The 20,364-nt window shown below is 40.8% G+C and overlaps 1 protein-coding gene across 4 annotated transcripts in view; it reads right to left on the minus strand.

Annotated features, from left to right (window-relative positions):
* Positions 1 to 12,060: 12,060 nt before the first annotated feature.
* The window catches only part of LOC119556836, an 83,513-nt gene continuing 75,209 nt past the window's right edge, over positions 12,061 to 20,364 (minus strand). For all 4 annotated transcript variants that reach the window (XM_037869305.1, XM_037869303.1, XM_037869302.1 and 1 more), the window contains 2 exons: positions 15,845 to 17,776; positions 12,061 to 14,951 (listed from right to left, as the gene is read on the minus strand). In XM_037869305.1, coding sequence (XP_037725233.1) covers positions 12,960 to 14,951; positions 15,845 to 17,677 — 3,825 coding nt within the window. In that variant the 5' untranslated portion in view covers positions 17,678 to 17,776 and the 3' untranslated portion in view covers positions 12,061 to 12,959. The remainder of the gene's footprint in view (positions 14,952 to 15,844; positions 17,777 to 20,364) is intronic.

The following is a 20,364-nucleotide window of genomic DNA, read 5'->3' on the forward strand; positions in this document are numbered from 1 at the left end:
AGCAAATCGAATGGAAATTAAACAACGAGCTCAATGAGGTATGGCATTCCTTATTCTGACTTTTATCTTTATTTTGACAGCTAAAAAACTGATTACGACTTTTCTCAAAAATACGATATTCGGGTTTTAGTCAAAAATTAGACTTTTCTTTCCGGTTTTTCAATCGTAGTTCAGCCAAATCAAGGCGTACAGCTAAAAGACCGACTGTTTTGAGCAGCTTGCTAGATATGTTAACGATCCCTATCACTTTAAGGAAAATTTATTTTTTGACCAATTTTCGCATTTTTCATAAGGGGGTACATCATCTTTTTTTGCGAAAATTGAAAAAATTAAAATTTTCCAGGTTTAAATGCCAATAGATTGCAAATTAAACAACGAGCTTAACGAGGTATGACATTCCTCATTCTGACATTTATTTTTATTTTGGCAGCCAAAATACTTAATTTTTATGGCGAAAAAATAGGATCCACATTTTTCTTAAAAATACGATATTTAGATTTTAACCAAAAATGCGACTTTTTTTTCCAGTTTTTCAATCGTAGTTTAGCGAAAACAAGGCGTACAGCTATAAGACCGACTATTTTGAGCATCTTGCTAGATATGCTAACTATCCCCGTCACTTTCCGTGAAATTTATTTTTTGACCAATTTTCGGATTTTTCATCATTTGTTTTTGCGCTAGCATAGTAAGTTCATCACTAAGTTGACGGCCGATCACAGTAATACTCCATTTCTATTGCCAATCTACGTCGATGTGAGAATCTCTCAATGGAGTGATCCTGCGATTTTCCGAACATGCAGTTAGGGGCTACAGATATAAGAAGCACCTCTAAACGCAGAGTTTAATATCTGCATTATTACATCCCAAGAGAACCGTGAAAAACCCATAAAAAATGAACTTGTAGCCAAACCCACGAGCCCCACCAACGCCATTTCAGCGACTCTGGCCGATCCACTATCCGCTATCCCAGAATCCAAGTATCCAAGTATCCAGTTTCCAGGCACCGTTCAGGTTGCATTTATACACATAGAGCTGCCTTGAGTCTTCGGTCTTGGAGCGGCAGATGGAGCTACATAAAGCAGTTTGGGCCCAGCATTAATGCTCCCTAAGTTAATGAATACTGTGTTTCATAGCCTGCCGCAGAAGGCTGAAGTAGTCTTTTACAGCTTCCGACTGGAATCCGTTTTGGGCACTGAAAATCAGCCTTAATATAGCGCACAGAAGACTGCACAGAGAGAAAACTTTAGATTTAGGAACTTTTATAAAAGATTTGTATAATACTTTTTATAATATCATAGTAACATTCATATTTTGTATCTCAGATAGGCTTATAAAATTTTACAAAATAGTCCCAAGAAGAAAAATACTGATTTTATACAAATTTATATACGTTTGAAAATGTTTTTAAACCAAACTAAATCATCGTAAGGTACATATAGGTCTGTATTCCAATCTGCCTTATTTGGGGTCTTAAAAATCTTATAAATATTCATACTATATAAACATGTATGCCTTATAAGAAAACGACTTCTTAGAAATTATTACATACTATATAAACATATATACCTTATAAGGAAATAATATATTTATTAAATAATTTACTTAAGGAATATATATTATATTTCCAATTGCATTTATACATATGTAGTTTTGTTGGTTGGATCATGTTTTAGGATCATACTGTTAAAGTAGAATTCCAATTCTGTCCCGTTCCAATTCGTTAGGATGGCAATCTTTTTGAAGTAATGAAAATTGTTAAGCCTACATCAATGCATTAGACTAGTGATCTTTTTTTTCTCTGGACCTGAGCTTGCCTGCAAATGGATTCCAGGGAAGGTCGTGCACCGCAAAAGTGCCGCCGACCGATCTCCTCCACAACCTCATCCGCACATAATCATCATCATCGACATCCACATGCAGCGAAAAAAAAAGAAAAGCAAAAAAGAAGGCACCGAGCAAGTGTAGGCGTAATTGTTTTATGTTGATCGCTTCGCTACCCAAACTTTTTTGTACACGATTGACTGGGTGACTGGATGTGATGAGATGTGACGATGTGGATATGATATGATCTATGGTGAAACTGGATCTGTTTTCGGCCGTCTTTTGTGTAACTGCACTTGAGCCATCAAGCTCATTTACCCATCGCTTCCATTTTCGTTTTTTTTTTTGTGAACGCCAAGTAAATGCAAGAACATTTTCAATTTTATGCTAATTAGCTTGAATTTGTTTCGGCTCAAAGGCTAAAACCCAATGCTGAATAATGGCCAAGGATAGAGCGCATTCAGTGGCAGACTAAACGCCTTCTTACACAGAAAAAAAGAAATCGATATCTAAATAATATAATATTTTTTATATTCTTTATATATTAAACAATGAACCTTCTCAGCAAAAGATTCAAATGAAACAAAATGATATAATATTAATTTTATTTTTACATCCTCAATAAACTTTCTTATAAAGTATCAGAATCTCAGGAACTTTAAGTTCATAACATAAATAAATAGGTAAGTAAAAATGGATCCATCATGAAACGTGTTGTATATATTACTTGGCCAAACAAGAAATAAGGGGCCACTTAGGAAATCAACAATAATAACTCTGGATGAAGATAAGCCCCAGCAACCCCTTGCTCACATCTCTTTACCCTTTTGTCTTTTCGATGACTGGTGACTGGTGAAAAACTCTGGACCACCCCAGGCCCATAAGTCGCCCATGCCCACCATCCATCTATTCGCAACCTGACCCTCCGCTCTTATCGCTGTAATTCCAGTGGCGTACATCGAATTAAATGCTTATATGAACAAAAAGGTTCTGGCTCAATCTGCAGCAATGTCAAAGACTTCTGTAAGTTGTCAGAATGCAGAAGTTACAAAAAAAAATATCGAACTTTTAATGCTCTATTTATAGAAGGTGCTTATAGCGAGTGAAGCTGTACTATACAGTGTTCTTAAGGAGTTCTACTTTATATATTATTGACCAATTACACAAGATTATATTGAAATATTTTTAAAATATTGTGTTTCCGAGTTGAGTTGTCTATATTGTTTTTATACGATTTTTAAAATAATATTGGACTGATAACAAATTATTAAAAAATTCGGAAATTGCATAATTACCAAAAACAGAAATTAATTATATAATTTATTAACCATGTTAAATACAATACCCTATCCCAAAATGTTTTTTAGTACTGTGTTTTTATAAAGATAAGATCTTACAAAAATCCCAGGAAGCCTTTTTGTAATTTATTGTCTCAAAATTATTACCTTGTACCTAAAAAATAAATATTTTTTATATTCTTTTGGCAAATATATGTATTTTTATCCGTTTTCCATGATAGTGTTAGGTTTCTTCTTTTTTGTCCGCATTTTAAACTAAAAGTAGGTTTTAAATTCCAAATTTTCCAACTTTTCTCAGTCTTAAATCCTGTTTAGAAAGTGTATTGACCATCAAATATGAATAGCAAAAATGTAATACATCAACCGTTTGGTTGGGCGGTCGCACGGAACAGAGGGTTTTGGAAAATGCCAGGACAATGAAAGGAGCAAGAAAAGGGACTTGGGTCAGGTGTGTGAGCCTTAGCGGTTAAAATCGCATTGACGTGTGTGCCAAAAGAGCGTAAAACCTCAAACACGTTGTTAAACTTTTATGCGTTACAGTTGAACCGGAAACGGAAATCTAATAGACCAAAGCATGCATAAGTGATGAAGCGAGAAAAAGTGGCCCGAAGACCCCACGAAAAGGAAAACCAAAACCCTTTTCAATGCTGCCCAAAATCTTATCAGCGGCCAAAAGTTTTGCACGTCACGTTGTTAGGGATTTTCATTTTTATTTTATTTCTTTTTTTTTCATCATTTTGGCTTGCGCCTTTTTAAGCTTGACCTCTGAGGGAGAGACAGAGACAGAGAGAGAGACGTCTTTTGGGCAAAACTTTGCCACAACCTTTGTTCACTACCCATTTCCAGCAAAAGGATGTGAAGATAGCCGGAGGTTGGAGGTTGGAGTACTTTGGAATGGGGTGGATGTTGCGTGGCATGGCCTTGATATTGTGAACACATGTTACGGGGTAGATTACCTTGTCAATCGCTTCGTTGAACGATTACTTTTCGAATGTTTGGCAACTAAAAGCCAGGCTGAAAAAAACCAACAAAAAAATAAGGTTAAGATTGCTAAAGCCATCCGGCTTTGGCAATAGATTCACGACTTCCTTCCTGTTCCAACACGAAATATAAAATAAATTGCATATCCCCAGCATATCACCACCTCGAGGATCGAATCGCATCGCAACGGATCGCTTGACCAGACCCAAAAACCCAAAAAAAACGAAGATCCAGCGATGACATTGTTTTATTTCTCATTTCACAGGCAATACAATAAAACCACCTTAGTGTGCCCGCACCGACGGTAAATGGTTTGGTTTCCCTCGGTTCGGCTGGGTTTGCCTGCCAAATCTGCATCATTGCTTCCAGTTGCACCCCGCGGTGCAAACATTGGCGCCCGAGAATCCAATTCAGGCCTTTTTCCTCGGCCCTTCCTGCCAAGGTGTAAAATCGATCCCCTACCGCAGGATTGGATAACTTTGGTCTCGAATTTATTTCAATATTATGTGAGGGAAACTGTTCAAATTGTTTCATTAATAAAATATTAATAAAATATGGTAACATCTCTGAGGATTTTGAACCTCTTGAAAGTTGTACTAAGAGTATGCTTTAATATTTTTCATAACATTTTCCTTGGCTTACATTTTACCATTGCATACTTTTTGACAGTGTTTTCAAAAGTGATTTGAAACCTCTACAGTTTCCCCACCATATAATTGGATTTTTATGATCTTGTATTTATTTTAATATTATGTAAGCAAAGCTGTTCAATTTGTTTCCGTTTTGGTTTGTAGTAAAGAGATAAAATAGTAGTAAAGTGTAAAAAAAATCTCTAAGGAGTTTAAATCTCTTTGAAATGATTCCAAAAGTATGCTTTAATATTTATCACAATAGTTTCCATACTCAAATTATATCGTTGCATACTTTTCGACAGTGATTACAGAATTCTTGGTATATTTACTATACACAAAATAGACACCATGCTAGAAACTAGTTCTGTGGAATCTCTTATGTATGCTATCGAGTTATCATGTTATATCGTTGCATACTTTTTCAGAAGTATTTTCTAATCTCTAAAGATTTCCCACGATTAAACCCATTGAAGCTCATTCAGTTAGGCGACCAGGCGGAACCAGCTTTTGGCGACGGAGGCCGAAGGACCCGGGTCATTTGACTCGCTCTTATACCATTTAAATGAATGTGACGACAGGATGCCAATGATCGTGGTCGGCCGGTGCTGCTCGGTGCCATTTATTTTCGAGCAAGTCAATTATAAATTATGATTACACTGATCACAACGTTTATGGCATGTGGATGTGACATTACATTCACATCGCGTTCGCGATCTCGATCGAAATCTTTATTCCCCTCGACCATTTGAGCCTTCGAGCCGGATTCCCAGTTAGTATTTCACTAGATATATATATGGTATATGTGTGGATGGGACATACAGGGGTGTAAAGTCCGCTTTACATAGCCCATTAAGTATCGCCGAGTTAGCCGGTCACAACATTTTCGTCGTTAATAATTTAAAACTCGGACTGTTTGGGGCTGTTGTTGGGTTTTGTGGGCTGCATTTCATTCTGGCCGTCAAGTGGCCGTAACGATTTTAGACGATTGACAGCTAAGAAGCGGGTGTCCACACACCGTCTTTTTGCCCTTTGTATCAATGCCGACAGGTCCGCAGCTGTTGTTGTTACCGCCGTTGTATCTGTCTCTGCTGCTAGCCAGTTATGTTTGTCATATTTTATGGGCCGGTTACGTCTGGCAGTGAGCTCACTGCTGCGACCCACGTCCAATGTTCAGTGTCCAGTGTCCAGTTTGCAGTTTTCAGTTTGCAGTCGGCAGTACCCATTGTCCCGGTCGAAGCCCCCGAAGATTCTCTTCCTGTGGCCACCGGCCAGCCACAAAAACCGAAGTCCGCCCCCTGGTCGAGTGATATATATGACAACGGATTTTGTTTTAGTGGCATGGGTGACAATCCCTTTAGAAACCTTAATTTATTCACGCATGTTGGCGAAATGTGCCCCTTACACGCAATTCGAGAAGAGCGGCTAGTCAATGCAAGACATCTTTCCACAAACAAGGACAGCGATGAAGTTTAAGAGAAAGACAACAATAAGGCGGTTCGTTCTCAGGGGGTCTCATTATATTTTGTTATGTACAAAACCGTCGTAAATAAAAAATTTTCACAATATTAAGATAAGTGCTATAATATTCATGTTACCTTAACTTGTAACTAGGTCCACACAGAAGGCTTTCTTTTAAAAATAATTGAAAAGTTTAGTTTTATAGATTATTTTTCTTTTATTGCCGACATGGCGGATGAGTAATATTATATAGTTATTCTTTTTTCATATATCTTTTTAATGGTTTTTATTTTATTTTTCATTTGACAATGCAAATAATTAAATGCATTCTGTAATATTGACTGATTGGTCGTGCTATGGACTCTAAAACTTTTCTTTTGGGTCACCTTTCAAAGCTTTGTGTTCCAAAAATGCCGGTTTGGGTCACCTTTTTACAAGTCATCACTAAAATGGGAAATTTTAATGAAAATTTTTAAAGAACTGCACCACAAAAATATTAAGGTATGTAACTTTGAAATAGGAACCCAGTTGGTCAAATTATGGGCCTTAGAAAATTTGTTTGGGGTCACCAAGGCTTGGAAAAGTGCTTGGAAATATATAAAAAGAAAAATGTTGAACTGTAGCTAGTTTCTTTTCTTGTTTTTAGTTAAATACTACTTATGCATTTATAGTACTAGTACCTTTATTAACGATATGTTCACTTTTAAGTCAACTCCTTATCTAACCCCTGCCGACCTCTTTGGCGAGGGTGTGTGAGGCATTCGCTTGGCCTAATTGACTGCATTATTTATGAGATGAGTCCAAGACATGGGATCCTTGAACTGGATGTCCGTCCGGAACCGGACAGTGGACAACTCGAAAAGGGGTTGACATATGGTGTGCCACTCGTAGTGCTCAATCACTGGTGGGGGTGGTCAGTGCACGAAGATTGCAGATTGGGTGTCCAGACCGAAGTCCAAGATGTGGGTGCTGGGATAACACTATTTCTTCTTTTTTTAGCATTAAATATTCAAGAAGTCAATTTACCATAACGAAATGTTTCTGCAATCCTTTGGGTCTACACTTGGAAAGAATAAGAATAGAACATTTCTATACCAAATAGATTTTGAAATGAATTTAATTTAAATGTAATATAAAAAGCCATGTATCATAGAACATTTCTATACCAAATAGATTTTGAAATGAATTTAATTTAAATGTAATATAAAAAGCCATAAATGTATTTTTAAAAATTATATTTTAGTTTGGGCTCTGAGAATTATAAGAAATTTCTTTTTTTTCTTCAAGTGTAAAAGACTGCCATTGAGAACATAGAACATATCATATATCATAACATATCACATATCATAGAACATTTCTATACCAAATAGATTTTGAAATGAATTTAATTTAAATGTAATATAAAAAGCCATAAATGTATTTTTAAAAATTATATTTTAGTTTGGGCTCTGAGAATTATAAGAAATTTCTTTTTTTCTTCAAGTGTAAAAGACTGCCATTGAGACTTGGCGATTGATTTGCGAGACATCAGACATAGTGAGGTCATTAATTAAATAAGACGATTTGTATTCTTGTTAACAACAAAATCCTTTGTCAATGGCCCAGAATATCTATACAATGTACTATAACAGGGCCGCAAGGGTCCTGAGATTCAGATTCAGATTCGGATCAAAGACACTCGCACATTTGTGATATACAGCACTCTTCGCGCCGCGTGAATCTCATCCTGGAGGGGGGAAAGGTAAAAAATAAATTACTTTAAACGGTTCCGAATAGCAAATTGCTGATTGTCATTTCAAAAGCCACACATATCAGTGTCAATGACTGGGGGACCTGGACCTGGACGCCTGGAAACCTGGCACTCTGGGACTCTGCGACTCTGGGATTGGGGATTGAGATTGGGATTGGGAGAGTTGGGACTCGGGAAGTCTGCAGATTATGGTCTTCTTGGGTCCCCGAAGATTGGGAAACCGGACGCTCTGTGTGTGTGACTGAGCGAACTTTAAATGACGAATGACCACAGCAAAACGCAGAGTGAATCGGGATCACAAGATGTGAGGCCAGAACGGCAATAATACGATCTTGGGACCAAGACGAAGATGAAGACGACGATTCGCGGGAATTGAGATTGGGATGAATTTTTATAATTGAGCTGAGCAGATTTTTTAATCCCTTTCTTTGCTCTTCTGCTAGTTTCGTTACGGGAAAGGGGCAAACGGGGTAAAGTAGAGTTCGCTTAGGGTTCCTTTATCGGGTCAAGATATGGGAAATTGGATATCATTTTAAAGGATTATTAAGTTATGATATTGTTTCTTTAAAATGATATGGTTAAATCATTGTTTTTCGATTATGCTTTGTAAAGAACTAAAGAGTTCCTAACTTACCTTGGTTCCTAACTATCCTAACTCTCCAAAACTTAGATATATTTTATGTTCTATTCCCTTTTCTTTATATCCCACTCGATCTTGGCTTGTGATGGACTAAAACTATTCCAGTGGGTACAGTAAACTACCGCCATTGTTCTGAATTATTGACATCTGGTCCCATGCCATCAATCTCGCAGAAGATTATAAGGACTTTTGGTGTTGTTGCTGCTGCTGCTGCTGCCGTTGCAGTTTGCTTCTTTTTTCGTATTTTTTATTATTATTATTTTTTTTTTTTTTTGCTTCTGAGCCAACCTTCTATCACACAGGTACACTGCATTCGTGGAGCTGTTGAGCTCCAACTTTAGCCCCGGCCAAAGGCAATTTCACCGTCTGACCATCGATCCCTTCTGTTCAAGCCGCATGCGGTGCAATATACTATGCCATACCATACCATACGATCCTATACCATACTATACCAATATGAAGAAAGAAGTTCGGTTGACGATGCTGCCAACGTCAATCGCTGGACTTCAGTTCAGTTGGAGGTTCGGATCTTGGGATGTTGGATGTTGGGGCGGTGGAGAACTGCCATCGTATCGAGAGCGTGTAGCAAAATTCGTGCCGTGACCGCCCCTTTCAATTCTGTATTATCAGATTAGCTTTTTTTTGTGTTTTTTTTTTTTTGTTTTTTTGTTCATAAGCCATTTGTTGTTGCAGTAGTTTTAGTAGTAGTAGTAGTAGTACGAGTAGTAGTTGGTGCTGCAGCCGTAATGCTATTGACCGCCAGCATTAAATTACGATTGGGAGTCGTGGCAGCCGGCCACAAGATGCCCATGATGCCGATGATGACACTGCTCGTTTACGAGAACCCTGGTCTGGTATGGGTTGGGGTCTTTGAATGTGAATTAGAGCCGGGTTAACGTTCACTCCACGACAGGTGCACTTAAAAAAGCACTGAGGCCGGCCGGGCCGCGAAAAAGTAAAGAAAGAAAATCAAATCGGTATCTCGGGAAGCGAAACTTATGACCAAGGCTGAACTAACTCCCGCGATCAATCAAAAAAAAGAAAGAGACTTGTTCATTACTATGGAGTTCAGTAGTTGGGCGAACGACCTTTGAAGAATTTTAATTTCAATTGGAACTTTAGTGAAAATCTGTTTCACTAGTACAAAAGGTCTTAATAATATTACTATATCTTGTCGGGTTTCATTTTTGTAGTTAAGATGGCGTACTTACTTATATCTTTGTAAATACTCATAATCCTTTAAAGTTAACTTGAATAAAAATACCAAACAATGTACTTATACTTTTATGTATCATTCATATCATATGATAATATGATAATATCATGACCATATGATAATATGGTTGAATCCCATATACTATATCATGACCATATAAGAATATGGTTAAATTCTATATATGTTTTGTATCATGACCATATGAGAATTTATATCATGATCATATTATAAAATGGTTAAATGTATGGTATAAGTATGGTCTTGATAATATGGTTAGATTCTTCATAACAGTATAAGTACATGGCTTGGTATTCCTTTTTTAATTGTGATAATAAGCTTAAAAATTATAATAGTATAAGTAAATCGTTTACCTCTAACTATATCTATTTTAAAACCTATACTTTTTAAGAAACATAATAGGTAGATTTTATTTCAATTTTTATTTAAACTGTCTTGTAAGTGAGTTTTTAAATAGGAATATTATTTTTGTGTAACCTAATATAAAGTATTTTTATAAAGACATTTTATAAAATGCAATGGCAATCTTTACTTAATGATATGTTGCCTAAAATGCATAATGGTAGGATATAAGGTTCTAAAAAATGATGCGTATGGAAAGGGGATTGGGCAAAGTTCGAAAAGGCCGAGGAGCATTTAAGGGAACACATTGCCGTGCCCCATGTCTGTGGGCTGTTGTTTTCTGCGTGTTTGCTTCGGGCTTAACGATAACATTGTGGCAATTTTATTTACCCACAATCTGTTGTTTTTCCTCGTGGAACTTGAGACCGGGGCGCCACCAGCCAGGAGCCAGGCACTGGGAGTCGGAGATGGAGATGGAGGTGGAATACAGTCAGTGGCACAGACACAGGGACCCAAACCAAGTCCGAGTCCGAGTTCGAGTTGGAGTCCCTAGGACGTGTACGAGTCGAGTCCTGGCAAACAGGAAGGAAGAGAGCGGATTTCAGCGGAAGGAAACACTAAAATGTTACTTTAAATAAATTGCACCACACCGGAGGCTCGGTTCGGTTGGGCTCTGCTATTTTCTAGACACCAAACGAAGGACAGGTCACTGGATACAGGGCTGCATATATGGCCATAGGGCTATATGACTACTATATGGCTGTGCCGATGGCGATGGTGTTGCTACCATAGCTGGTAGATACATTATACTGGGGTTGGCCGGGTGTGACATGGCCAACCACACATGGATACATGGATACGGATGGCACCCATATACATATTTTATATATGGTATGTGTAGCTACATATCCTATATACATATGGCCAGGCCATATAAGATACCGGGAGAGCACACACCTTACAAAAACCCGGCCTGCATGTGCAGTATCTACTGGCGCACTGCATTCATTTATTTGGACACTACGCCCTCGCAGTCGGGGCAGCAAAATTTACGAGCTTCCCTTAATCGATCTAAAATTAAACGGCTTGCTGGAAAATCAACCCTTTTGTGGCAAAAAAAAACAAAAAGCAACCAACTTCCACCTTCATGCATTATAGCTATCTGCAATCCTAATTGTTATCAACAATTTGCAATTTCTCTTCCGCAAAAACTATCCTTTTAAAGCGTTCAAGTTCATCGGATTTGTCTTTACCCATAAAATATGGCTACCTTTGTTATATGTACTTGCTTTAATAGTATACTACAACATTATTTTATATCTATCATCTAAAAAATTTATGTATATATGTATTTACACAAAAAAGAATCTTTATATATGTTTGAAAACGTAAGGAAGAAAGTCACCAAACTGCTAAGATGTATCTGTATCTTGGTTTCTTAAAATTATATATTAAACTATTATTTGATTTAAGTGTATTACTTAAATAGACTACATATATTTAGATAAATGTATTATTTAAGTAATATTCCACATGGGTTCTACTTTAAACCGAAATACCATCCCAAACTTTTAAAATTATGCCTAGAACACAACAGTTTGTAAGGAACCTGTGAAAATGTTATGTTTAAACATAATGTTAAACAAAAACCAAGTTAAAGATCTCCCTGATCATTGGTAAATTGAAAAGGGACATATTCTGGATTGTCATGGGGTGACAATATAATTAGATGACACACACATGGGTGTAATAAAGATTTCTGTTGAGTGCATCTGTATCCAAATCCTTGTTTTAGAGAATAAGATCCAATTTGACTTTTCCACCCATAATTATCATACAATCCACCGTGTTACGAGCTCCTGGAAAAATTTAAAACACCCTTTTCCCAATTAAACAAACAGAGATTTAAGAATTTTCAGATATTTTATTGCAAACATATATAGCTTAAATATGAGTTGAAGGTATTTGTCTGGTTACTGTTTCAGAACTAACTAACCGACTACATAATTACTTTAGGATTTGTTTGTAATAAAAAAAAAACAACAGAACGTATTTTTTTTATATCGATTTTGGATAATGAGGACTTTCAATGAGTGACCCTACCTAGGTTCGGCAAACGGCAATCTGTAATCAAATCTGGTTCGTTTCCTCATATAAAGCGTTTCGTCGTTGTTGACTCATTCTAATTGCATTCCCATTGCCATCGTCATATCATATACAACACACTTAATATTTCAGTTACAATAAAAAAAAAAAAAACGTTACTCACGCTGCTTAGTGGCTATTTATTTAACTTACATAATCGAGTATCACTAACAATATGTATCGTTATTTATTTATTTAGTACTTGTTATTTCTTTGCCATTTATAAATTCTCTACAACACGACGCTTGTACACAAAACATCAGTTTTCCATAAGTACAATTAAAAAAAAAGGGACTCATTAATATATATATATATATATATAAATAAATATGTATATATATATATTGTGTGTATATTTATGTATAGAAAAAAAAATGCTAGTTGATCCATCTAAATATTTTTTATTTTTAGCATTAGCCTAAGTGAAAGTATTCCTTCGTATTATGAGCGGCAGACGATCCTCGATCTTCGCGATCTCCGATCCTCGATGTGAGCATGAGCAATGCATATGCATCTGGTATAGATATATTAGATAGATTTCGATATAGATATAGATACACATATATATCCCAATCCGTATCTCGGCATATCTGAGCATGGGGGCCCTCGGCTCTTAGTGATAGAATGCCAAAGCCTTGGCATAGTACGAGGTACATGGTCATGATATGCGATCGGGACTTTGCCGCTGGCCCGCCTCCTCGGCGCCGGCCACCTCGCCGGGATGTCCTCCATCCCCCCGTACGCAGTGATCCGGTGATCTGGACTGGGATCGGGATTGGGATCTCTTCGTCAGCGATGGGGGCAGCAGCGGCAGCGGCGGCGTGATCGAGTGCTGTGAATTTGAGTCGGAGGAAGTGCGTCGGCAGAAGGGACTTAGTCCGCCCAGGCCAACGGCTGGATTCCCACCCCCACCACCAGCACCACCGGCTCCAGCGGCGGCGGCCAGCATGTGGGGCGTCAGCTGGGGGAATCGCGGCATCCTTGGCAGTCCGGCAAACATGCCGCCTCCATGGCCGAGCAGCAGGCGGGGATTGGGTGCTGGTGGCGGTGGTTGGTGTTGCGGTGCAGATCCATCGCCGCTGACCAGCGGATAGGCGAAACGATGCTGCAGTGCCTCGAAACAGAGCGGTACATTCAGTCCATGGGCATGGGCACCGGCACAGAGGCGTGCCAGGATCTCCGCCTGGATGCTGCCCACCGCCGCGGGATTCACGCCACCGGCTGAGCCAACGATGTGCGGAAAGCCACCCTTGTTGTTATTCAAATTGAGACTCATCAGTTCGAGCAGCGGATCCGTGGGCATGACGACCGGAGCATGGAGCAGCCCGTGATCATCGTCGCTGGTCGACAGCAACTTGCGATGCAAATTGAGATTCGAACTGTGACGATCGCGACTCCTTTTCGAGGGAAAGGCCGCATTGCAGCCATCGATGTTGCATTTGTGGTGCAGCTTGAGGTGGACACTCTGGTGGTGCGTTTTGAGATGAAAGTGATTTTGGAATATCTCGCCGCAGGCGGTGCACTTGAGAGGATTCTCCTTGTCGATGGGCACCTCGGGCACCTCCGTTTCGGGCTCCACTTCCGGTTCTGGTTCCACTTCCGGTTCCGGTTCGGTTTCCGTTTCCGCATCCGGTTGCAAGCCATTGCCATTGCCGCTCTCCTCGCGCCGCAAACTATTCCTATTACTTTTATTATTATTATTATTGTGATTGGCAGTCTTGTCGCTGGACTCCTCCGCCAAGGACTCATCATCGCCATCGCCGCCGCCACCCATCAGCTCCTGTTTGATGCGCACATAGCGATTCTCGTCCGCCTCGTAGTTGATCTCCTCCAGGGGCTCCAGCTTGATGGCGGCCGCTGCCCGCGAAAGGTCCAGTGTGGTGTCCACCGGTGGATCCTTTTCCCTGCCGGCTGGCCTTTCACCCCTTTCCCGCTTCAGTTCCGTTTCCCTTTCCGGCTCCTGATCCTGCTCCTGTTCCTGCTCCTGATCCTGCTCCGTCTTGATGCAGAGACCCACCGGCCTGAGATCACCGTAGGGCGTGAGGGGTGGTGATGGTATCGACTTGGTGGACTCGCCCACCTCGGTTTCTTTGGCGGATGCGGGTGCCGCCTGCGCTGGCAGACGCACCTTCTTTATGGACAAATCGGCGGCCACATCGTAGTCGATCGAATTCTCACCGGAATTCTCATCCGATTGCACCGGACATCGCACTGGATTTTGGCTCTTGCGTTTCCGTTTATTGGCCGCCATTTGGGCGAGGACATGGGCGTGGGCATGGGCATGGGCGTGGGCATGGGCGTGGCCATGGGCATGGGCGTGCGCATGGGCGTGGGCGTGCGAGTGGGCGTGGGCATAGGTGTGGCACTCCTCAAGGCCGGACTGGACGACCTTGCCCGGACTGGATTGCTCTTTGGTTTGACTCAGGCTGGAAACCGCCGACGTGGAGCGCTCGTCGCTCTCGTCGTTTTCATTATCGTTATCGTGCTCGTGCTCGTGCTCGTTATCGTGATCGTTATCGTTGTCGTGGTCCAGCGGAATGCTGTCCAGCTCATCGCCAACCACCACGATGCCATCGGGATCGTCCTCATCCTCGTCCTCGTCGCCGTCAGCCTCGTCGTCGTCATCGTCGCCGGCCATGTGGATGCCAACCTGCAATGAGCAATCGAAAATATTATTTTTAAACATGTTTATAAGGTTTTTATTTATAGTATTACTTCTATATTTTTTAAATATTCTGAAAATATTATAAATGCATTTAATTTAAGACGTGATATTCTATAAAGCATTATTCGGAAAATATCCTTTACATTCATTAGTCTTTATAATAGGTTTTAGACCTAAGAAAATGTATAAACAATTTATAATATAAAATCTACTTTTAGTTTTATATACAAAAAATAAAATAGTCTATAGTGTCTTAAAACCCAAAGACAAATGTAAGCCATATAGCCAGCAGGTCGGATGAGTAATATTTATCTGCATCTAAAATATATTGTACTTTGGAACTGATAGGGTTTTGTTATATGACCACTGAAAATATCTTATTGATCCTACCTTTACGAATAAAAAAAACCTCTATGCAATAGAGGATCTTTTATTTAGTAAGGCTACCATGTAAGTACTAAAAAAGTATAAGGTTTAATTAGGGAATTAAAATCGTATTCTGATATTATATCCGCCCTTTAAAACGATTTATCATCAAATAGAACATCATATTGTATACATTTTGATAGATGAGTTAAATGTTACATAGGATTTTATACTTCTTTTCATTAATATAAGTATATGGTTTATTTATGTAGACAAAAAAAAATTATTTTCTGATATTAAGATCATGTTATTTTGACATTATAATATCAAGAGGGAAAAGAGCATAAGGTTTAATTAGTAAAAATAGATCCTTACTGATATTATGATCTTGATATCTTATAATATCCCCATTGAAATGATTAAAAGGATTACTAAGGAAAAAGTTTTGATGTTACGATTTTGTTATTTTGACAATCATTAAAAATGGTAAAAACGTTGATTGGTAAACCCACCTCGAGGATCTCGTCGTCGTCCTCGTCCTCCGTGTGCTCGTTCTCCAGCGTCAGTTTGCGACGCTGCCCCTCGAATCGTCCGGCATCCAAGTAGGATCTCTGCAGGTAGTCCTGGCCATGCTTCATCTCCAGGGCTCCTCCGACTCCCGATCCCGCTCCCCCGCCCCCACCCGCTCCGCCACCCATCGCATGGTGCCTCAGATCTGGCGGCGGCGTCAGCAGCGGGAAGCTGCCGAAGGGCGCCAATCCCGCCATGAGACCATTGGGCGCCTGCAGCAGGAGCGGATGCGGTTGCGCACTGCGTCCATCGTGCGGCGATATTTTGCGTCGCAGGTGCGGCGAATGGAGCTTGGGATTCGGATTGGCGCTATGGCGATTCCTCGATCGCCTCGAGCTGAACATCATGCTGCATCCATCCACCGTGCACTTGTGCATCTCTCGCAGATGCACCGCCGAAAAGTGAATCTTGAGGGCGCCCTTGTCGCAGAAGGTCTTCAGGCAGACATTGCACTGCACCCGCTTCTTGCCCGTCACGGGATTGATGAACTGGGTGCCCAGATTGGCGGGCATGGAGCCCCATTGCCGCTTGCCACCAGATGAGCCTCCTCCGGATGATCCACCTCCTCCTCCACCTCCACCCCCTCCTGGGGAGTGGGCCTTCCTGCTGGCCCGCATATTGGAGGACAGGGCCAGCCGGGTCATCCTCTGCGAACTAACGCCCGAATTGGAGCAAGACCCCGAAGCGGAACCCTTGTCGCTGCCCCTCTGCTGCTTGCCCGCCGACTCCTCCACCGATCCCGAGCCAGATCCCGAACCGGAACCCGATCCCGAGCCCGAACTAGAGCCTCCTTGATGCGGATACTGTTGAGCCGGCGGCGGTGAGCGGGAATCCGGTGGCGGCGGAGGCGGTGGCGGCGGCAGGTGATAGGCCATGGCCATTGCATTGAAGAACTGGTTACTCCGGTGCAGGTGGTGCTGGTGCTGCTGCTGCTGCTGCTGACTGTGGTGATGATGGTGGCCGAATTCCGTGGGACTGGGCGGCAGAGGCAGTGGACCACCAAAGGCGCCCAGGGCCGCCGCCGAGCTGATCTTTCGAAAGTCAAAGGGTTGCATATTCTGCAGATCACTCAGGGGATTCATGGGATTATCGGTTTTTGTTCCAGATCCGGAACCACCTCCACCTCCGCCTCCACCACCTCCTCCTCCACTACTGCTATTACTATTCCTACTTGCCGCCGCCGCCGATATCTTCTGTTGCAATTGATTCTGAAAATGCAGCTGGGCATGGGCCAGCTGGGAAAAGTGGGCGCTCATCGATTGTGCCGGCGATTGTGATTGCGAGCGGGACGGCGAATGCTGGCCGCCGGCGTTGGCATTCAGGGTGAGTGGGTGGCGCAGCGGTAGCGCCAGCGGCAGGTGCGGATGTGGATGCGGATGGGCGTGCGGATGTGGATGGTGTGTCGTTAGGGGCAGCGGCGGCAGGGGCGGCGAACTGCGGCGGCTGGGGGTCATCACCATCGAAGCGGACTCGGGGTTCAGGTGCAGTTCCCCAGGTTGAAGTTGATGATGATGATGCTGCTGCTGCTGCTGGTGGTGGTGGTGGTGGGTTGGGTGGTGCTGCTGCCGCTCATGACCTTGCAGGGGGTGGCGATAGGAGGCGGCGACGGTGGTGGGCAGGTGGTACAATAAAGACGATGGACTAATCGAACCACCGGCGGCCAAACGGTGAACTTCAGAGGATGACCGACTGCTCGATTGCAGTTGAGGATGCGGATGCGGTTGCGGTTGCGGATGCGGATGAAAGTGCGGATGCTTCTCGTGGCCAATATTCATCAAGCGGCGGCTTAGGAACAACAGTTAATCTGTAGACTTCTGACGATACATTAGACTAGATGCGGCATTTAGGTTTCCAGGTGATGTGCAAAAGATTCGCTGCAAGAAAATGACAATAAAAGATATAATATTATAAGTATTTGTGGTTCTTATACCTAGTAATGAAGTTTAGTGAATAACATGGTCAACAATTGATAAATAAAAACGAAGATGAAGATTAAAGTCTTACAATGATCATCAACCTATCATTATCATAATTGCAGTATTGTGAAAAAGAACAGAATGGAATATTTGGTATATTATATTAAAGAATATGATTTGTTTTGATGATTTTTGTTTTCTATTTTAATGATGTTATCTATTGTTCCTGGTATTTATTTTATAAAAAAATAAGGAACGTACCGCATCTTAAATTCTTGTTAATATTATTTATTCTCCTACTTAAAAGGTTCCCATGGCATCGTGCCAAACTGTTACAAATTTACGCATATATTTGTACCCCTTCAGTACCTGGTATAATTTGAATTAATTTCGCTCGACTTTGTTGACCGGTGACCGGGTGTGTGTGGCATTTAAGCGATCTGGGGAGCAGTGCGTCTCGGCCACATATCTTCGCCCATCTCAAACATTGTCGAGGAGTTTCCACCGAAACCGCCTAACGAAGTGGCCCTCGGACCTCCCAGACACACATCATCCACAACCACACCATACCCATACCCATACCAAATACACTCGTGCATCCACGAGTACAGATGATTATTGAAAATAAAAATAAGAATAATGATGTGACAAATTCTGAGTGGTCACTTCACGTCTTCAGAGGAGAGTCGGCGAGCAGAAGAGAAGGGAGGTGAGGTGAAGAGGCGAAGAAGAGCAGAGGGACACTTGTAGACACACATACACTCGTTTTGTGGAGAGCCCGGCGTGACATGACAATGTGATAGTGTGTGCAGAAGACGCTCTTCGCGCTGTCGTCTACGGCCACTTCAAGTCCCCATGTCACATTCTTCTGTGCCGCACAAGAGCCAGTCAAGATCTCGCATCTTGGCTCTTCGATACAATGCGATACGATCCAATACGAGCGGTTCCGACCCGACTAGATCCGAATTCGACTCGACTTTAAATTCAATTCCAAATCCAAGTTCCGAAATCGTAATGAAAATTTAATTCAAATCGATAGGGCTCTGGATCGTGATATTCAACTCCACTTCCATCGAGATGAAGATGAAGATCGAGGCCGCGAGATCGCGATCATTACCCGTGACCTCTTGATGATCCCATGTGATGAGTGCCATTCCGCTTTAATTTACCACCTATAATATCATATATCCTAGATTTATTGCAATATGGAAAGCATTCTTATAACTAGGGAGTTAATCTTCTGGTTACTTTTCAAGTTGTTCCCAATTCTTAAACAAAAAAAAACTAGAAATAGTACTAAAAATTAGAACAATAAAAAAGAAACACCAACTAAGGGTATGACCAAAGGAAATATGATAATGATATATTTATGAAAGTGACATTTAAATGATCCTTTCTTAAAAAGTATTCTAAAATGTAGAATAAGAGAAATACCAAATAAAGTTAAGACCCAGACTATAAGACCAAAAGAATACATGCTGAATGATTAATGTACGGAAGTAGCTTCCTTATGCCGATTGTGTGTGTATCAAAAATTGCAATCATGGAAACATTCGCTCCTATTATTTTTTTCCCTCGCCAGCCTTTGGACTGTGCCATTTGGCATTGGGTGAGTTTGCATGATATATGTCATCTTGGCAAGTAATTTAAATGGTATACAAATTGTTTTTTAATTGCCACCTGTTGGGGCCGCTGTTGTAATGACATTTATTAAGATTACGTTTCTGTTCTGAGCTCGGTTCGTTCTGTTCTGTTCTGTTCTGTTCAGATCTGAATAAGGAACTGTCGTCTAGAACCGGAGATGCACGACGCGACAGTCTCGTCAACGGCAGATTTTAATTGCTTTCGGCTGATATTTAATTTTTTTCTTACTTATTTTGCCTCGTGTATTTGTGATTTGACACGTTCCGAATATCACAGATCGCAGCTCTCAGTTCTGACCAAACCAGTTTTCCCTCGGCATCATATGTGTGTGTATCTGAACCCATCTGCTCTTGGGCACTGATTGCATAAAAGTGACAGTTTGCAGCGAGTATTATTGGAGCTTTGTTGTCTGCCTATAATTAGGGTTCCATAGTCCATACCCGCTGGACCGCTTTACAAACTTTTCCGATTGCGGAATGCTTATTTGGAACAATGTTGGGAATATTTGAATTTAGCCAAAGTTTCAAATAATTGAGTGGCTTTCATGTCTGCATATCTGTAAATAAACTCAAACAATTTTCTTCACCTTTTTTTATAAATTCAGTCAGTTGGTCAAAAATCCATCCATAATTAAGTATGACCATAATCACAGATAGGCAGCTTTTAATATAACATTTTACAGATTTACACGTACTTTATAAATATACATTTTCTAAGAACTAAATTAAAAGACTGATTCCCTAAATAAATAAAATCAGTTGATCTAAAATCAAACAAGGGTAATGTGACCATATTATCAAAAAAAAGGTAACACTGGTATTTTTGCATACTTTTACATTCCTTATGAATACATATATTTTTTTTAAAACTAAATTTCAAGCTTGAAAATGATAAATAGTCAG

The sequence above is a fragment of the Drosophila subpulchrella genome, chromosome X (genome assembly GCF_014743375.2).
Source record: "Drosophila subpulchrella strain 33 F10 #4 breed RU33 chromosome X, RU_Dsub_v1.1 Primary Assembly, whole genome shotgun sequence".
NCBI classification, from domain to species: domain Eukaryota; kingdom Metazoa; phylum Arthropoda; class Insecta; order Diptera; family Drosophilidae; genus Drosophila; species Drosophila subpulchrella.